This window comes from Lepidochelys kempii, chromosome 8, assembly GCF_965140285.1.
Source record: "Lepidochelys kempii isolate rLepKem1 chromosome 8, rLepKem1.hap1, whole genome shotgun sequence".
In the NCBI taxonomy this organism is placed as follows: Eukaryota; Metazoa; Chordata; order Testudines; family Cheloniidae; genus Lepidochelys; species Lepidochelys kempii.
The window spans coordinates 69191133-69210289 of NC_136387.1; the positions used below are offsets into that span (position 1 = coordinate 69191133).

Here is a 19157-nt window from a genome sequence, read left to right on the forward strand (position 1 = left end):
TAGCTCAATAAATGTAACCTCTTTTAGAGGCTATGTGCATCTCTGGAGCTGATCTCACTTCTGTCTTCATAATAACCTTTTCATACTTGGACATTTCTTTGTGAGGAAGACAAAGAAACAGAATGGTGATTAAACCCCCTGCACACTGACTGTCATTCAGAATTGGTGTTTCAATGTTTTCACATGCTTACAAAACCAACGGTAATATTCCGTAGCATAACCAGAAGGTGGCAGCCTTCTATCCACTATCTTTTTGCTATTCCATATTTTCTAGAATTATTTTACTTAAAATTAGGACCTTTAGTCTAATACAAATTACTCTCCGTGAATAATGAAACTAAGATTCCAGATTTAAACACATCAATGGGATTATATCACTCTTTGTAGTTTAGGAACAACTGCCAATGTCCTTACTGAGATCTTGTTAAGAAAAGCTTCCAGTGATGTCTCTCAGGTTTTGCCTGAGTAAGATCTGATTAAGGGCCTGCAGTACTTAGAGACAGAATAGGTCTATTAGATCAACAAATCTTTTTCCCTTCAAGAAAATGAGACAGTTCTCATGTGGAGGATGAATCAGATATTGAATTGATACCACCCTTGAGCTCAGCCAAAAGGCAAAAAAGAAATATTTTCATTACAAAATTACAGTGTATTAATTATTCGTCTATTTAACATCTGTGATCTAAATATGCACTCTCTAAATATATATCCACGGCCAGATAGGGCCATCTTGCTCCACATAAGCACTGTCTAAACTCAATAAAAAGCTGTGTGAAACAACCATGAACTTTCACACCATTTTATGTTTTGCAGCATGAGATCCACTATAGACAAAATGCAAAGGCTGGATTTCATACTACAAAACATTAGATAGTGGAAAGGTCATATTTGTTTCAGGGATCTGTTTATGAGTTTATATATAGTCCTTACATGTGGCCAGATTGTAGCTGGCACTTACACAGATGCCCTAAGAGGGGACTCACCAGAAGCCTTCTTACCCTTTCAAGGACCACTTATGGGCCAACCACAACTGAGAATGCCTGAGAGTGCAGCACTTGTGCTCTTCATGCGTCCCTGAACAAACCTCACAGAGGACAGGGAAGGCTCCTAGCCCCTTCCCTTCCTCCCTCTTCGTAGATTGGATTAAAAGCTCATCGAGGGAAGCAGAAGAGCAAACTATATCGTAATCACACACTGGGAAACTCAGTGAGCAACTGTGCACCATCAGGAGCTTGACAGACACAACTGGGTCCCTGATTAGTTCTTATGCACCTCACTAAATGAGACCTCGATCATACAGCTTGATTACAGTCCCTTACATCTGGAAGTCTTATTGACGTTAATGGGCCTCCACATGGCACGGATATTGCCATAAGGGTGAATCAGGCTGCAGGCTGTTTAATATTGTTAAAAGTGGTTATAAAGGCTCATATTTTGGCCTTTTTTACATTTTGTATATATGTATCAATTTTTCACGTGCCTGAATAACCCAAGAAAAAGCTGATCTGCTTGCTAGCTCAGAGACTTGTTCAAATTCTCCCTAGCCGCATAAAACTAACCTTACAGATGTAGGCATGTACAGAGAAACAATAATAATAATAATTAATAAGATCTCTGCAGAGAACAAGACAGTGAAGATTGTGAAATTCCTTCGAAAACAAATTTTAAAGCAAGCCCATTAAACTGAACTATTCACAAAACTTTATTTTTAAAATAGTATAAATATTTTATTGCAGAAGCCTACTTAATCCTAAGTACCTCAGAAAGATCATTACTACTAATAAAACAATAAGATTTTAGACTGTTGCAAAATTAGAGTAACAAGCATAATAAAACACTACAATTTCTAAAGCCAGATTCACCAAGGGTATTTTAAAGTTGTTTCTGAGGAGCTGAGGAACTGAAGATGATCTAATTGCCTCTAACAGTGAACAGAATAATATAATCTTTCTCCTGTAGGGCAAGGTACTGCACATAGTTGTTTTAAAGAAGGTATTTTAGCTTTAGTCTTAATTTTGCTACTGGAGAAAATTGAGAACTTTTCTAGTTTTACTTTTTTTAATTTTCTGAGCAGACATATGTCAGTAATTTCACATACTGACAGTTAAATTGAGAAATCCTTTAAGTTAAAATATGCATTTTTCACTTGAGCTCCTGCCAACAGTTAGAAAAGAGGTTCTGTTATACATTCAGAGAGTTGTATATTTGGGGCATTATTAACAACAGAACATTTTAGTAACAAGCTACTTTTCTCTGAAGTTTATTTAACAGTCCACTGAGCTAGAAAATAATCACTCATAACTACACTTTAAAAGGAATGGCTGAAAAGACAGACCTGACATGTACAGTACTGTGCATTGGTTCAAAGAAAATAAATTAACTTAAATGTTCACTTAATACAGTGTAATCTTTTACTTTGGGCAGATTATTTGTATATGGTGTTCTCTTAGAAGGCATCTGGTTTACTAAACAATTCCCATTATTGATAAAACACTGAGTGCTTTTGTGGCCTCTGGTGAAAATTTTATTAGGTGTTTTTATTATTTTATTCTTTTTGCTATTATTTATTATAGTACTAACTCTAGTGCTAATGTCTAAAATCATTTGAAATTCATGTTCAATTAGTATTTGCTAATTTGCAAGGATTTGCTTCCAGAAACATAGCTCACAGGAAGAAAGATGCAGATGACCAATATATATGTTTGACTTTTCTCTGATTAGGAAGAAAGGACAAAAAAGGAGACAATTAAAGGGGAGATTTTTAAAAGGGACATAGGGAAGTTTAGTTTCCAGCTCCCATTGAAAGTTGAGTTTGATAATCTCCCTCCTTCCCGGATTCTGCAAAAACACATGTGAGTAAATCAATGTACCTGAGTAGTCTCATTGCATGCAATAGGACTACTTACATGGGTGAAGTTACTCACATGCATAACTGTTTCTGAGAGCCTAGTTTTCAAACTATAAGAGAAGTCATAATAATACAGGTAAATACAGGGGAGTATTACCAGTAATGCCAGTACGACATTAATTTGCACTCATTTTTTTATAGGGTGAGCTTGGGGAAGCTGGTAACCCTGGACCTCCTGGAGAATCTGGCCCAGGCGTGAGTATTCTTTGTTTGTTTTAATTACTATTATTCTACTAAAATAAAGTACTTACTAAAAACTTCCTTTAAAGGAATTTCAGGTTCTGTGCAATCAGATTCTTCACGCAGCTGCTTCATGCTTTCTTCATATTTTCTTCATGTCTGTGAAATGCAAATGGCTTTAGCTAAAGCCCACATCTTGTATAATAACTGGAAGACAAAAGGAATCTTGCAATTGTGTGAGAGAACATTTATTTCTTCTCCTGTCAAGCTTATCGTGTATTTTACAATCAAGTTTATGTATTTCATCAATATATTTCTTCCAGCTAGATTTGTCTCTGTTTGTTAGTGGAAAAGTTCATTCCAAACTAGAGATGGGCCTGAGCATCAATATCTTCATGCTGATGTGGATCTGAAACTGCCCTGAGATCTGTGGGTGTTCCAATCTAGGGATTGATTTGGGTCCCATTTCTATTCCAAAGACAAGCCTTTATGATCAAATTTCACAATTAATGTCTCAGAGCATCTTTTTTGCTCCCATTAACTTGTAGATCTTCCTTTTCTTACATATTCTGAGTGTACTAGTTCCAGAAAGCTAACAATTTTATGTTGTTTACAGGGACCAAAAGGTGAAAGGGGAGAAAAAGGTGAGGCTGGTCCACCTGGGGCTGCTGGACCTCCAGGTGCCAAAGGACCTCCAGGTGATGATGGGCCTAAGGGTAATCCAGTAAGTGAGCCTACTAATTTAAAAATAAGGGCACTGGTGTGAAACTTATTGCACCAAACAACACATCATTTTATTTAACACTTTTATAGGATTGTATATGCATTTCTGGAGTATATACAATTGTGCTTTTCTAGCTGAAATACTTTGTAATGACTTTTAACATACATTTTGTTGCATGAATTCAGCCTTGCTTTCTTTCCCATTTGTCTAGGGCCCTGTTGGTTTCCCCGGAGATCCTGGTCCCCCTGGTGAACCTGGCCCTGCTGTAAGTATTCTTACAAACTAAATTTAGGGGCTAATCTTGGTTCCCACTGAAGTCAAAAGGTAAAACTCTCCTTAACTTCAATGGGAAAGAGATCTGCCCTGGGAGAGGTATTTTTCTGGCTGCTTTTGGTTTCAGAATCTTAAAATTAATTCATTTTACCAAAACTTTATAGTAAGTTTTCAAGAAAATGTCCTATAGAAGAACAACATACATTATGGGTGAGACCATAAATGAGACTATTTTTCAAAATTCAACTGATTTAAATGTTGTCTCTCTCTCCCTGGGATTTCTTTAGGGTCAAGATGGTACTGGTGGGGAGAAGGGAGAAGATGGTGATCCTGGTCAACCTGTAAGTAAACTGTCTCTAACATTTTTATTTTATTTGTGCTCTGTATTCCTCCATGCTAAGAAAGCAGCTTCTGCTAAATAAGTAGAAAGCTTTCTATAAATGCAGATATTTTCAAAAATATGTTCTAAATAAATTCTTTTTTATAGTTCACTGTATATTGTAAGTTAAATTCCATAGAGCCCAAATCATATTAGGTCTTTGTGTATGCTTGTGCTGCCCATTTTTTTTCAAATGGGGGCACATGTTTTGTGGTAACATATGAAGCAATAGAAATTGAGTCATTTATAGCCTGAGAGGGAGCAATAGCTATATAACTTCCCTCAGTTTGTGTGCTGAATGAGCACAAGTCTTAGAATCTAAGGTGGATAACATTGTGCCTTATTTCCAGCATCAAAAGGGTCTGAGAGGGAAATCCCTGCTATAGTTCAGTACAGCATGGAGAAAGGGAGGTTTTTAATTAGAGGGAAGGGATGGATGGAGCTAGGTTGTGCACTGGCAGGGGGAGGGGTATTTGTAAGCTTCAGAAAATTTGCATCTACATTTCTGACTCAAGAGACTAAGAAAGTAGTTTTAAAAATGTTAGTTCTTCGTGCCAAATAACTTATCAAACTGTTCAGTCCTACAACGTTATCCAGTAGGTCTCATGGCATTCCCATTTGGTGAGTCTATTCAGCTATCAGTACATGAGAGATGTATACACAAATGCCATTTATGTGGCAGTTATCTCATTAGTGCTAATGGGAACCTAATAGTATGCTGAATGCTTCTAAGCAAAAGGGGCAGTTGGGGGAAATTCCTAATGAACATTGTTGCTCAATGTCTCTTCCGGACTAATGTTACATTTGTACTGATGAATTAGTCTGAAAATATATTTTCAAAATTCTCTAGGTTAATATTTATAAGGGTTCTAACCACCTACTTAAGTGGTTATAAATTGAGCCAGAAGAGCTAAATGAATTCTTTGAATCAATCTTCACTGCAGATGATATGAGGGAGGTTCCCACACTGGAGCCATTCTTTTAAAGTGCCAAATCTGAGACACTGTCCCAGACTGAGGTGTCAATAGGGGAGGTTTTGGAACAAATTGATAAATTAAACAGTAATAAATCACCAGGACCAGATGCTATTTATCCAAGGGTTCTGAAGAACTACCAAGTGTGGTATGTAACCTATCATTTAAATCTGCTTCTGTACTAGATGACTGGAGGATAGCTTTTTTTTTTAAAAGGCCCCAGAGTCAATCCTGACAATTACAGGTGGGTAAGCCTAACTTCAGTACCAGGCAAATTGGTTGAAACTATAGTAGAGAACAGAATTATCAGACAAATAGATTAACACAATTTGTTGGAGAAGAGTCAACATGGTTTTTGTAAAGGGAAATTATGCCTCACCACTCCATTATAGTTCTTTGAGGGGATCAACATCCAGGTGGACAAGGGTGAGCCTGTGGATTTTCAGAAAGCCTTTGACAAGGTCTATCACCAATGATTCTTGAGCATAGTAAGCAGTCATGGGATAAGAGGAGAGGTCCTCTAATGGATCAGTAACTGATCAAAAGAGAGGAAAGAAAGGATAGGAATAAATAGTAAGTTTTCAGAATGGAGAGAGATAAATAGCGGTGTTCCCTCGGATCTGTACCCGGACCAGTGCTGTTCAACATATCCACCGATGATCTAGAAAAAGAGGTGAACAGTGAGGTGGCAAAATTTGTGGACGATACAAAATTACTCAAGATAGTTAAGTCCAAAGCAGACTGTGAAGAGTTACAAAGGGATCTCACAAAACTGGGTGACTGGGCAACAAAATGGCAGATAAAATTCAGTGTTGATAAATGAAAAGTAATGCACATTGGAAAACATAATTCCAAATATACATACAAAATGATGGGCTCTAAATTAGATGTTACCACTCCAGAAAGAGATCTTGGACTCATTGTGGATAGTTCTCTGAAAACATCCATTCAGTGTGCAGCAGCAGTCAAAAAAGCTAACAATGTTAGGAGCCATTAGGAAAGGGATAGATAATAAGACAGCAAATATTATAATACCACTATATAGATCCATGTATATCCACACCTTGAATACTGCATCCAGTGTTGGTCACCCCATCTCAAAAAAGATATATTAGAATTGGAAAAGACACAGAGAAAGGCAACAAAAATATTAGGGGTATGGAACAGCTTCCATATGAGAAAAGGAAAGGAGTACTTGTGGCACCTTAGAGACTAACAAATTTATTTGAGCATAAGCTTTCGTGAGCTACAGCATTCCACTGAATGCTTCTGATGAAGTGAGCTGTAGCTCACGAAAGCTTATGCTCAAATAAATTTGTTAGTCTCTAAGGTGCCACAAGTACTCCTTTCTTTTTGCGAATACAGACTAACATGGCTGCTACGCTGAAACCTTCCATATGAGAGAGATATTCAGCTTTTCAGCTTGCAAAAGAGATGACTATGTGGGGATATGATTGAGTTCTGTAAAATCATGAATGGTTTGCAAAAGGAAGTGTTATTTACTCCTTCACTTAACACAAGAACCAGGGGTCACCAAATGAAATTAATAGGCAGCAGGTTTAAAACAAACAAAAGGAAATACTTCATCAGATAACAAACAGTCAACCTGTGGAATTTATTGCCAGAACATGTTGTAAAGACCAAAATTATAACAGGGTTCAAAAAATAATTAGATAAATTCATTAAGGACATGTTCAACAATGGCTATTAGCCACAATGGTCAGGGATGCAATCCCATGCTCTGCGTGTCCCTAGCCTATGACTGACAGAAGCTGGGAGTGGACAACAGGAGATGACTCACTCAATGACTGCCTGTTCTGTTCATTCTCTCTAAAGCACCTGGCATTGGCCACTGTCAGAAGACAGGATACTGAGCTAGACAGATCATTGATCTGGCCCCAGTATGGCCGTTCTTAAAGTAAACTTTTATATTTTTTAGTAACAGTGATCTTTATAACTCATAGAACCAACTAACCTGACATTGAAAGAGTTAAATACCACTTTTATGAGCATCAAATTTATCACAGTTTGTCATGAAATGTAGATTTTGAGTAGATAATGGATAAGACCCTGATCCTGCATCATTAAAGTCAATAGGCGCTTTGCCAATGACTTCAGTGAACACAGGATCAAGCCTTAAATGAGGTCATGTATCTAAACAAGAAAGTTGACTTGATTTCTCAGAAAGTTTTCTTCCCTTAATGATGCAGGTTTCTTTTAAAATAAACATTTAAAATAAACATATTCATGCTGCTGTGTGTCTGGGCCATGAGTTCCAAGAGATCCTAAGGGAGTTAGGTGCTGAAAATCAATGGAATTTGGGTAACTAAGTCCTTTAGGATCCTTTTTAAAATTCCAATTTTGGGCTACAATCTAACTTCCACGGGAGTCCTTCCATTGTCTTCAGTTAGATCAGACCCTACAGATTAAAAGAACTGGTTTCATTTTTTATTTGCATAGACATAGCTCAGAGTTTAGAATCAAGCCCAGTGTTTTTTTTAATGTTACCTTATTTCCTATAGTATTTAATTAGAGGTTTCCTACATGCGTTTTTGTTTGTTCATTTTTTGGTGCTAAAGATTTGTTCTGGTCAACACTATAGATTTGTAGAATTTTTTAAAAAACTAAGTGCCAAGACAACAAAAAAAAGTAATGCAGTATTACATCTCTTTGGGATACTCATATTAATTTGTTGAACTTGATTTGGCCCTGGTTATAATTCTAGTGATTTCAGTGGAATTACATCAGTGATGAAATTAATCCTTCATTTTTAAAAATTCATTTTTATAATAAGTATCACGTACCATGAAATGTTTGCTTTTATATAAAAAGCAACAAAAGCAGTTGAATTATAATGAAAGTGAATATGAAATTATCAGTGGTGCCTAGTTCAGTAACAACCTGATCTGCTTCATCACTGTAGAAACCTGCACATGGGTGAAGACAATTGAAACACACAACCACATTTTTAGTTGAATCAGACAGTACGCTAACATATTATGCCTTATATTGTTCTTTGTACAGCCACTTTTTGGCTTGGGATGCTTTGCTATTGCTAAAGGAGCAAAACAACAGTACAATTTTGTCTTGTTCAGTAACATGAGCAGGTAACACTAACTAATTAACTCATTATATAATCTATAATAGTAGCTCTGTATGTTAACTCAGCTGTGTTTTTCAGGTTTTTGATCACTTCTTTGTAGTAACTTGTACACAAATGGCATAAGATGACCTGCCTTACTCTTTTAAGAAATCATTGATTCAAAAACATTCTCTTTAAAGAACTTGTGTCTCTCCTGGAGATTGCAGGAGTTTCTTGTCAGATATACTCTGTGAACCGTTAGTAAAACAGTAAAGGCAATGGGCCAGACTCTCTCTCACTCCCATGTAAACCCTATTGTCTAAGAGCAAAATTTGAACAGGATCCAGATCCAGAAAAGAGCTTTGTGGAGTAAGGAAGTGTCATTGTTACCCACTTGTCTGATCTTAAGGCACTTTAAGATTGTCCAATGAAAGGCACTGTAGTATTGCAAAATGTATTTGTTGTTTTTAAGAAAGTCAATAACCTTTGCTCTTCAATGACATTCACCAAGATTCCATGAAATAGTAATTTGGGTCATTTACAATTACAGGGTCCACCAGGTCCTTCAGGGGAAGCTGGACCACCTGGTCCTCCTGGGAAGAGAGTAAGTCTTCTCTATTTGCCTCTGTACATCTCTCTTGTCAGGACATTGTGTATTAATCAGCCCATAACAGGATTTCAGGCGCTTGTTATCAGTGTTATTACTATTTTATATGTTGTTTCTAGCTTTTAAATGTTTGGCTTTTTTTCACTCTTCAACAGCAGAAATGTGAAAAGATGATCAGGAGAGAAAGTAAAGAAAAGCAGGTGCTGAAAAAGACATTATATCTGGCTTGACTGCAGGCCACACAGCCATATCAGGGGTAGAAAAGCATCTCACTTCCCAAAATTCAGAAGGCTCAGTGTCTCCTGGGGCATGCCGGTGCAAAGACAAGAGGACCATAACTGTTCCTACAGCCCATAATAGTGTGTAGCCTGTCCACAGATGGAAAGCTTCAATGTCCAATGTAGAGAGGGGGAGAAATGGGTCTAGAGCCCTGCCCCCTCTCTGTGAATATTAGCGGGGAGCAGTCCTTGCACTTGAGAGAGTGCAGGGGCTGCAGTTGTGGGAAGTCTATATGCTGAGGGGAAGAGGGGGAAACACCTTACAGCTACTCACCTCCATGGGTCATCACAGTCTGGCCAGAATGGGTACAGAAGCCATAATAAAAAACAGTGTTTGTGTAACATTTTCTGAGAGCTAAGAGGAGTTTCTGTAGTCAGCACAGCAAACTATTGTGTTTTTAGTTCTTGATGTAATATTAACTTCTTTTCTTTCAACTCTGACATAATCTGCTGCAATTCTGGGAAGATAATCATATTTTTGGAAGATGTAAACTGTCTGAATGCTCATAAGCTAAAGGAAAAACTCTCCAGAAAGAACAAATGGGAATCGGAAAGGTTTCCCTACTGCTGCTGAGGTTGCTGCATGGTATAGGAGTTACTAAAATTAGGATGGTTTAATATCTTTTATTTTTTTTGACTGTTAACACACTTTCATGAAAGTCACACATTTTTGTGACATTCAAGCAATTTTTGAATGGCCCTGAAACGTTACAGTGGTGTAGGTGAGACCAGCACCAGCTGTTTTAATTCATGCTGGGGCTGGCCAAATTTCAAGAACCATAACCTGATGGGCCCCTTCTTGCTAACACTGAGCAGAACATAGACACAAGGGACAGTCAATCTCATATATCCTTATCTCAGAATGGCCTTATTTCCATTTCCCAAACGTGTTACTTCCTGAGAAAGTAAGAAACAACTCTCAGAGATAGCATTTTTTCCCCTGCAGTAGAAATGAGAATCAGTAAAATTTCAGCTGAATCAGTTTTAAAAAAAACTAATATCAATGAATTCAGTGAATTTCCCAGTGCTGCAGAAACCTAAAGGACCAGGGTGCTACAAATAGTATTCTCTTAAATGGTTAAAATAATGTTAATCCTTTTTCCCATATTTGTAAAATCTACATTCAAGTATACTATTGGATAAACTCTGCCAGCACACCAATGTAGAGTCACCTATTTGGAACTGAATATTATGCAGCTGGTATTCTCAGACACGCTGTATAGGAGATCTGTGAGTACAGAAAAATATTGCAGATGTCAAAAATGCCTAAAGGCTGATGTTAAAAGGGTAACACAAGACATTGTGCTTCAGGGCATCTGCCATCACCAACTGGGGACAGAAAGAAATTGCACAAATTTGCCAGGTGCATAAGGGTGGGGGAAGTAAGATATGACCTTCCCTCTGAAGCAAAATATTGGACAAGGTGGCTCAATAGATTATCCATTATGGTGCCTCCAACAGTGTAATGTGTGTAAATAGCTCCACACTTAGAGTTATTGAAGAGATCTTAGGTTTTTATCATCTGATACAAAATAAGAACTTCAGCAAAGTTTCTGTGCTTTAAAATCCATTTCTGTAACATATGAAGTTATCCTATCATTCCTGATCTTTGAAGCTTCACAAGACTTACAAATGCAGCTAATAGAAACCTGTAAATGTTATACTTGCAGAACTGCTGTAGACACATCAACCGTTAGGTCTGCCTCAGAAAGCAATTAGATGCAGTTTGTACACTGAATAAAAGGATGGTATCTTTAAACGTAAACTGAAACCTGCTTTAAAAATTAGTTAAATTGGTCTATTTAATAGGCTTGAGTGAACTGACATGCTTAATTAGTTTTATCTATTTGCACCAATTTACAACACATTTATAATTCTTCAGATGATTATGGTAGGATTAGAAATCTTATCACAAGAACTGGAATATGGCTTGATTGAATATTAACATGTTTGTTCTACTCCAAATTACAACTTCCTGCTTTATTACAGTGAAAGACTGTTGCTTATTCTCAGCAAAATAAAGATACTGTCAGATTGTGCTTAGATAAAAATGCAGAGTAAAAACACAAACTCAATCACTCCATTTCTAATTTGTGGCACTGCAAATCTCCAATTTAGTGTTCATACAAAGAACAAAATAACTATGTATTACTCTTGCCAAGTAATCACATTCTTGAATTCTCTAGGAAATTATTTTGTAGCAGCAGATTCTAGATTGCATGAATATGTGAAACTTTGCTGGTTGTAAAGAATTCTATGCTGTTATACTTGAAAGAGACAATGTAGGACTTGAGGCTTCATATTTTTGTTAGCGAAACAAAACTAAAAATACCCTTTGCTAAACATAATCAGTAATACAGTAGAATCTGCTTTATCAGGAAGTGCTGGCAAATACCCTACTTTCCTGATTAGGAGGCAATGCCATTTCAGTAGTAATGCTGCTCTCTGGGAAGGTGGAGAGCTGTGGCAAGAAGACCAGCATATTACTGGAAAACAATGTTCCCTCTAATTTGTTTTTCTTTCTGTGAAATGACAAGCAATCTGAGCTTGCATTTAATACTTAAGTGTGGTTCCTTCAGCTACTCCATTTACATACTCTCATTCTTTATTCATCACTCTCACCCATTATCCTTCTTTGGCCTCCCTTTCCCAATATTCCTTTAGTCCCCCTTCCTCAATCAATCCCTCCCCACTCAACCACTCATTCACATCTATGCATAGTCTTACATGGCTCTATGACAGGTTTATCTCAGCATCTTGCTCTCACTCAGGCTCTCTCCTCTTCTTATATTTTCTTTCTGCCTCCCGCATATCCTCCTTTTCCCTTCCAGTCACAGTCTTCTATTTGCAAATCCCTTTCCTGCCTTTTCTCCTCATTTATTTCCCCAAATCACTTCTGTCACTGCCCCGAAATCACTTATTGCTGCTGCCTCTCCCTCCAAATCAAACACTGCCCCCCATTCATCCAAAATCAATTAGTGTAGGTCAGATATGAAAACAAACATAGATATCCCCCACTCCGCTTTTATGAAACTCTTTATTCCAGAATGCCTGGTGTTCCCTGTTGCATGAACATGTTTTCTTTCTGCTGAAAAAAACTGATGCATAGGGATTTACCTGAATCTGATTTCTCCGTTCAGTCATGGTAAATCATGCTCATGAGATGACTTTAGGTTTCTCAGTTTGGGAAAATCTGGATCCTAATATCAGTTCTAAATTGGTTCCCTAGGAGATGCCCCAGTTAAACAGCTCCCAAATACCTTGGGCAAGGACATATTCAAAAAGATGGGTTTTCCACTGTGTCCTACAAGACTTCAGCTCCTGATTTCTGGTTGTAGGGAGCTCCAAATGTAGGGCCAGCTGCTGTGAATTTCAGCCTGGGAATTATCTGCCTTGGTGGGATGTGAAGGGCAAGGCAGTTACAGAAAATAATTGGTACTAGTATAACCCACACACCTTCTGGGTGTGGTGTTCTGACCCATCTAGTGTCACTGAGATCACTTAGAGAGAGAGAGAGAGAGAGAAACAGATTAATGAGCCTTCTCTATAGCCTTAGCTAAATGCCAGTTGGCTTTTAGCTTATGCAGTAGAGGCTCATGCACTAAGCTCCAGAGGCCCCAGGTTTGATCCTGCCTGCTGACGACCAGGGTCTGTCGGTGTTACACTAGCACACTAAAGCCTTTGATGTTCAGAATCGGCACAGTGAACTGAATCTGGAATAGAGCAGCTAGCCAGTGCAATGTTTGGAGCACCGGTGTGGTGTGCTGTTTCTGAGCAATATGTATTAAGAAGTGTGCAGCAACATGATGTGACAGCTGAAGATCCTTAGATTTTTGTGGGCAGTCCCAGGAAAAGTGCATCGCACTATTCTAGCATGGACACAATGAAGGTCTGGTTCACTTTGGTCACGTCTTTCCCAGAAGAAAGTGTGCAGTCTATGGCTGACCAAAAATGGAAGATTCTAAGCGAGTGTCCTAGTTAATACACTCAAACGCACATTAAAGTTACTTTTCTGAGTTCAACTATAGAGGTATATATCACTATGCAGTTCTGAACAGCTTCAGGTAGAGTAGCTGTTTTTATGAGACAGCAGTGTGTCTTCAGAACTAAATACTACGTTTAAACTTATTTTCACAATACCAATACTCTATATTTACTAAGTTAACTAACCACCATTTCATTTTTAAGAACATTTTGTGGCAGTCATCTACATAGTTTGTAAAAATGATTAAATTAGTTCTTGAATACATTAATAATGATCTAAATAAATTTTAAAAAGCAACTAATCTGTTATAGGGCTCTAATTTTCATAACTGTATGCATTTATCAGATCAGATAAATGTATGTTCAGAAATCTTCACACATTTAAACGGTTATTGTGCAAGCAATCACAGTAATTGTGCATGAAAATCTTTCATGAATTTTTGGACACACTGCTTAGAAAATTAGAGACATCAGCTCTAGCAATGGAAACATTCAGTTACAGCAACTTCATGGTTTGAATGGCCAGATTTTCCGGTTTGCCAAGATTGTGCACAACAAGAGAGGAGTGAGGCAAGCTATCTGCCCTAAAATATCAGTTGATTAAAAGTCATACCTATTCAATGTATTTTTAATAAAGGATTCAATATTGACTTAGTTCTGCTTCTGTTGAATCCAATGACAATGCTGAGTCCTTTTGGAAATCCCATCCAATGAGACTTTGCACAATATACAATACAGAATTGTTACACACCCTCTTTATTTTTATAATCCAGGGACGTTTAGTTGACAAACTAAATTTTATTCAGTGTAAATTGCTTCCCTGTTTATAGGTTTTACTAAGAAATTTGATTATAATTAAAAACCTGGGGAAGAATTATCAAACATACATGGGGAAAATCAGTTTAAACACCTATTTTTTAAAAAAGAACAATCTCAAATTCTCAGGCTCTAAAGAGGAATGGAAGTATTTCCAAAATGAAAGGTGTGTGTCCAAAAATATTTTCTACTGGTCCTTAGGCAAGCCCAAAGTAGTGAGCGACCATGGTATGAACATAGGAGAATAGCCTAATTATTATTTAAGGTAGAAAGAAACTTAAGTTGTAATTTTTCCAATATGTATATTTTTCTCAGTTTTGTGATATTTTGGTGTACATTTCTCAAGGTACTAGTAGATTGGACAAATTGTGCCATTAAAAGCATGCGTCTGTTAGTCTATAAGGTGCCACAGGACTCTTTGCCGCTTTTATAGATCCAGACTAACATGGCTACCCCTCTGATAATTAAAAGCATAGCATTTTAATGCTGAAACAATCATTCTAGCTGTATAAATCCAAGAGCAGTTTCATATTCTCTTACTGAAAGGAGCTTAGCAGCAGCTACATAAAATATTTCAGAGCATTATATTTTTCTATTCAGTCACTGTAGCCTACATGATGAAAATAAACAGAATTTTTAAGAAATAGATTTCATGATGCAAATAGAAATGTACGCTAAGTGGTTGAGGCAGGGATTAATATTTTAGCAGAATCAGGCCCTGATTCAAATAAGCATTTAAGAATGTGCTGAACTTTAAGCATGTGCTTAAGTTCCATTGAAGTGTAGGGGACTTAAGCATGTGCTTAGGTGCTTTTCTGAAGAGAAATGGATTTAAGCACCTGGTTAAGTACTTCCCTGAAAAAGGGCCTCAAAGAGGCAGTAATAACTTACTGTATATTTTACATATCTGCTCTATTTATTTATTTATTTATTTTAATGTATAAGGACACCCCCAACTAAAGACCTTCAGCAGAGGCAGCTTAGTAGACATGCCCAGTCACTGCCCCGGACACACCTCCACACCTGCAGTCACCATTTACTGTATGAATGGTACCCAACCCTTGTGGAGGGGATACTGTGGCTACTTTTTCTCCTACCATCAGGAACTTCTGACAGGGTTTATCCTGATGGAAGTCAGCCCACACTCTCTGATACATGCTCCCTCTTTGCTTCACTGAGTTTCCCCATCTGTAAAATGAGGATAATAAAACTGTCTTTCACTGGAGGTATGTGGGGAGAATCAGTTAATGTTTGTAAAATGCTTTGAAGATGAAAAGTACTTCATAATGCTAATTATTCTTATGTGGCGACCAAGGACGTACTAAATTATCATGGACAGTAAGAGTTTTGCCGCCCAACCTCTGCTTTTTGTTGGGTTGGGGCCACCAACATTTTCTTTTAAACCTTGTGTTTCCAAAGAGATGCATTGTTTTTCAGCTTCACTATTTCAATTAAAGATAGTGGGGTAAAGTCATTAGGTAGAAAGTCCACAAAAATTAACAGATACATGGTTGGTAAGCCAAAATGGTGACAAGCTGAAAATCTGAAAGGAAGCTAAGTATCTAATTGTTCAGAATCTGGGTTTGGACCTTTATCTAATTTCCAGAAAATCAATCAGTGATTAAACCATGGCAGTATATTGTTGATTCCAAAATAAATTCTTTAGTGAGCACATACAGATTCTGCAATGTTGCACCAGCTGCTTCCCATACTATCTGATCTGAATTCATTGATTTTGTCTGATGAAGTTTAAAAAGGAAGGGAGAAAGGATACCACTGAATAATGGAATGCTAACTTTCCATTACTTCCTTAAAAGACAAGTGGTATTTAGACTCAGTAACAATTGAAGCAGGCAGACTGAACTGGGACTCTCAAGCAGTGAGTGTTGTTTTTTTTTTCTTAGTCTCCTTTCAGCTTTTTACTGAAACAGTTTGGGGGCATTTTTCAGCCCTATGTCAACTCACATTCTGATATATTAGCTTTATGGGTATGAAGTAGGTGCCTGGATCACTTGCAGCTAAAACTCCATGCATCACTCTAAAAATGTATGGGTAAAAGCTTAAAGAAAAGTAGGAAAGTCAGCATAAGATTTAGCCATATTTTTGTTCAAAACTAGAATGCATACAGCCTGCTTTTCAAAAGATAATCGATTTAGATGGTATGTGGTAGAAGGCTTCTGACATTTGAAAATCAGAAACCAAGGTAACTGCTTGGTCAGTTGGACCCTTTTACATGTCACTTTCAATCATATGCAGAATGTTGGAAAAAATGTAGTTTTTTTTCCCCATTGTGAGTATAGCATATTGCTGCTTCATCAGGATGGCCATTGCACTTGAAAATAAAGCTGAGTTCCTCTCTTTCCCTTGAGTAAAAATACAGAGAAGGTATTCTGAACATAAATTGCTGAACAGTGGTTATGTGTCATGAAAATAATTAATGGTGCTGTCTTCACTAAGAAACATATTTCAATTAGATGACTGATGATTGTGAATAGAATTTTTTAAATTATTATATGGAAATTCTGAAGCAGAAAAAATGCAGACAAGAAAATCCACATACAATGTTCATATACCATCAAAACGGAGAAAAGTTTCTTTTATCTGCTTCGGAGGCATGTGTGGAATGTAACTGACAATACGTCCACTTCGAAGCATAGCATAAAATCATAAACATTACTGTGATAGCTGGGGGGAAAATGGCATTAATTTTAAGTTGTTATTGAGAACTTTTATGTCAGTTAAAATTTACCATACACTACAACAATTCAAGCTCGGGAAAGTAAGATAAATAACAATTAGCAGTCTTCTTCTGCAGAAGCACCATCTGTTCCATGCCAGCAATCAGAGTCTGTTAGAAAGCGCTGTTCATTTAGCCACTTTGTGCTTGATGCAGCGTTAGCATTGTTTGATAATGAATTCACCCCCTTTGTTTAGCAATCATGATTCATTGTATTTATAATTTAGCGATCACAGTGTTTTTAGCTCTGCTAATTGATTTTGCAGCTGTATGCTTAGATTATTCAGGGAACATACTTCTCAAGGAAGTACTACTGCACTCAACTCCTTTCAGCTTCTCCAACTGAAAAGTGTTGGTTTTAACCTTTTTAGGAATTAAGCAAAAATGACTATCAAGTGGTAAAGAGAATGAATGTGTGAATTAGCTCATAATAGAGAAAATATTCCTGTCCCTAAAATGTTTCTAAGTGCATTTATATTCCCGCTAATAATTTTTACTTATGATCATCTTAAGCTATGACCTTTTCAGCTCTTGGTAGCTAAGCATTGTTGGACATGGGACCTGAAAAAAATAAATATAAACCAGATGTTGTTGTTGCTACCAGGTGGTGGTGGTGGAGACACTATATATTCCTCCTATTCCTTGGAGTTAGTACCAAACTGGGCCTTAGGTTATTGTTAGGGAGCACTGTGCTGCTACTATGCAAAACTGAGGCAGCGGTTATTACAAAAATCCCACAGCATTTTTCACAAGAGTAGATAGTGTTAACCACAATGAGTGGCCAACATCCAACTTGGGTAATTTAATTCTGGTTGCAGTAACTTCAGTGGGAAAGGCTTACTTCACTCCTCTTTTTAGCGGAACATTTCATACAGTATTGCTGGAAAATAGTGGGTGCTACATTCCACCAGAAAGATGGCTTCATTTCTGTAGTGAATGAGTGATGGGTATGTACTCATGATAAATACTTGGAGCACTAGGGTAAATCAGGAGTTGCTCTAGATATGCATCGATATAATAGACAGCATAATGTATCAAGCTGTGAAAACAGCTCAGGCCAAATTCAGCCATTGTATAAGTAGGCTTTAGTTAAGTTAAATTGAGGTGTGATGTCTGTCATAGTTCAGGGCAACTGCACCTGTATTTCTTCCTCCCTTCCACCCATCTGGCCCAGCAAGGGCAACCATTCTCAGTTTACAGCTCCTCAACCATCACCTCCATTGGGCAGAGAACCATGTCTCTCTCTCACTCCTTACTGTGGTTTTTCCAGGTTGTACAGTTCCTTTCTTCACTGTTATTCCCAGCAAGCCAGATGGTCTAAATTGCCAGCATCTACATATTGCTTTCTCTCCAGAGGATATAAACAGCATAATTGTCCACAGTTATAAGTTACCATACTGCCCTTTCTAAGAAACCACATTTATTCTTAAGGTAAAAGCATTACAGAAAAATATATATTGAAAACAATAGAAGAACCTACTCACATGATAATCAACTTTCCAGAGATCACCCCATCTCCAATCCTGGGCTCTGTCAGGTATCGGTCCCTCCAACCCTTCCTTAAGGATTCCCCCCATTTCCTTTGTTCCATCTGTTTGCTGGACCAGGATGTCAGTTTAATCTCAGGTGATTTATCCAAAAGTCTCTTCTTTGTCTGCTAATCACTGGAGATTCTAGATTAAGCCTTTCGAGGGGGTGATACATCTCTGGAGATGTTACAATCTGAGTGAATGTGCCAATCACTACCCCCCCACACACACACAAACCCCCAACCTCCCCCTCCCCCCCACACACATTTCTTAGTTCCTGGAGGATTGTGGTCAGTCTCCCCCATGGAATTACATACAATCCCTGGCATACTATGATACATAAACTTAGTCAAGTAAAATCTCCCAATGGTATTGCAGGAGATTGCCATATCTGTCACAAGACCCTGATCCACCAAAGCACTTAGGTATATGTTTAACTTTAAAACTATTCACACATTCGTAAAACTGAGAATGCCTTTGCCAATCAAGTCCTGAATTTGACCCTTTCTGAAGGATCAATCCCTGATCATTCTGAATGTAAAGGCAGAATGTAGATAAAAATTACTGGCTTTGTTCATACTGCTGAACCTTACAACCCATTTTTAATGTTTATGTATTATGGATATTAACAAACAAAGATACCCACTTATTTAAACATTTTAAGAACTAAAGGTAAGCAATTCCTA

The 19157-nt window shown here is 37.5% G+C and overlaps 1 protein-coding gene across 1 annotated transcript in view; it reads left to right on the forward strand.

Moving 5' to 3' along the window:
* Positions 1-19157, forward strand: part of COL11A1 (collagen type XI alpha 1 chain) — a 233551-nt gene that overhangs the window by 191891 nt on the left and 22503 nt on the right. The window contains exons 50-54 of the mRNA XM_073356872.2: positions 3050-3103; positions 3705-3812; positions 4024-4077; positions 4373-4426; positions 9071-9124. Coding sequence (XP_073212973.1) covers positions 3050-3103; positions 3705-3812; positions 4024-4077; positions 4373-4426; positions 9071-9124 — 324 coding nt within the window. The remainder of the gene's footprint in view (positions 1-3049; positions 3104-3704; positions 3813-4023; positions 4078-4372; positions 4427-9070; positions 9125-19157) is intronic.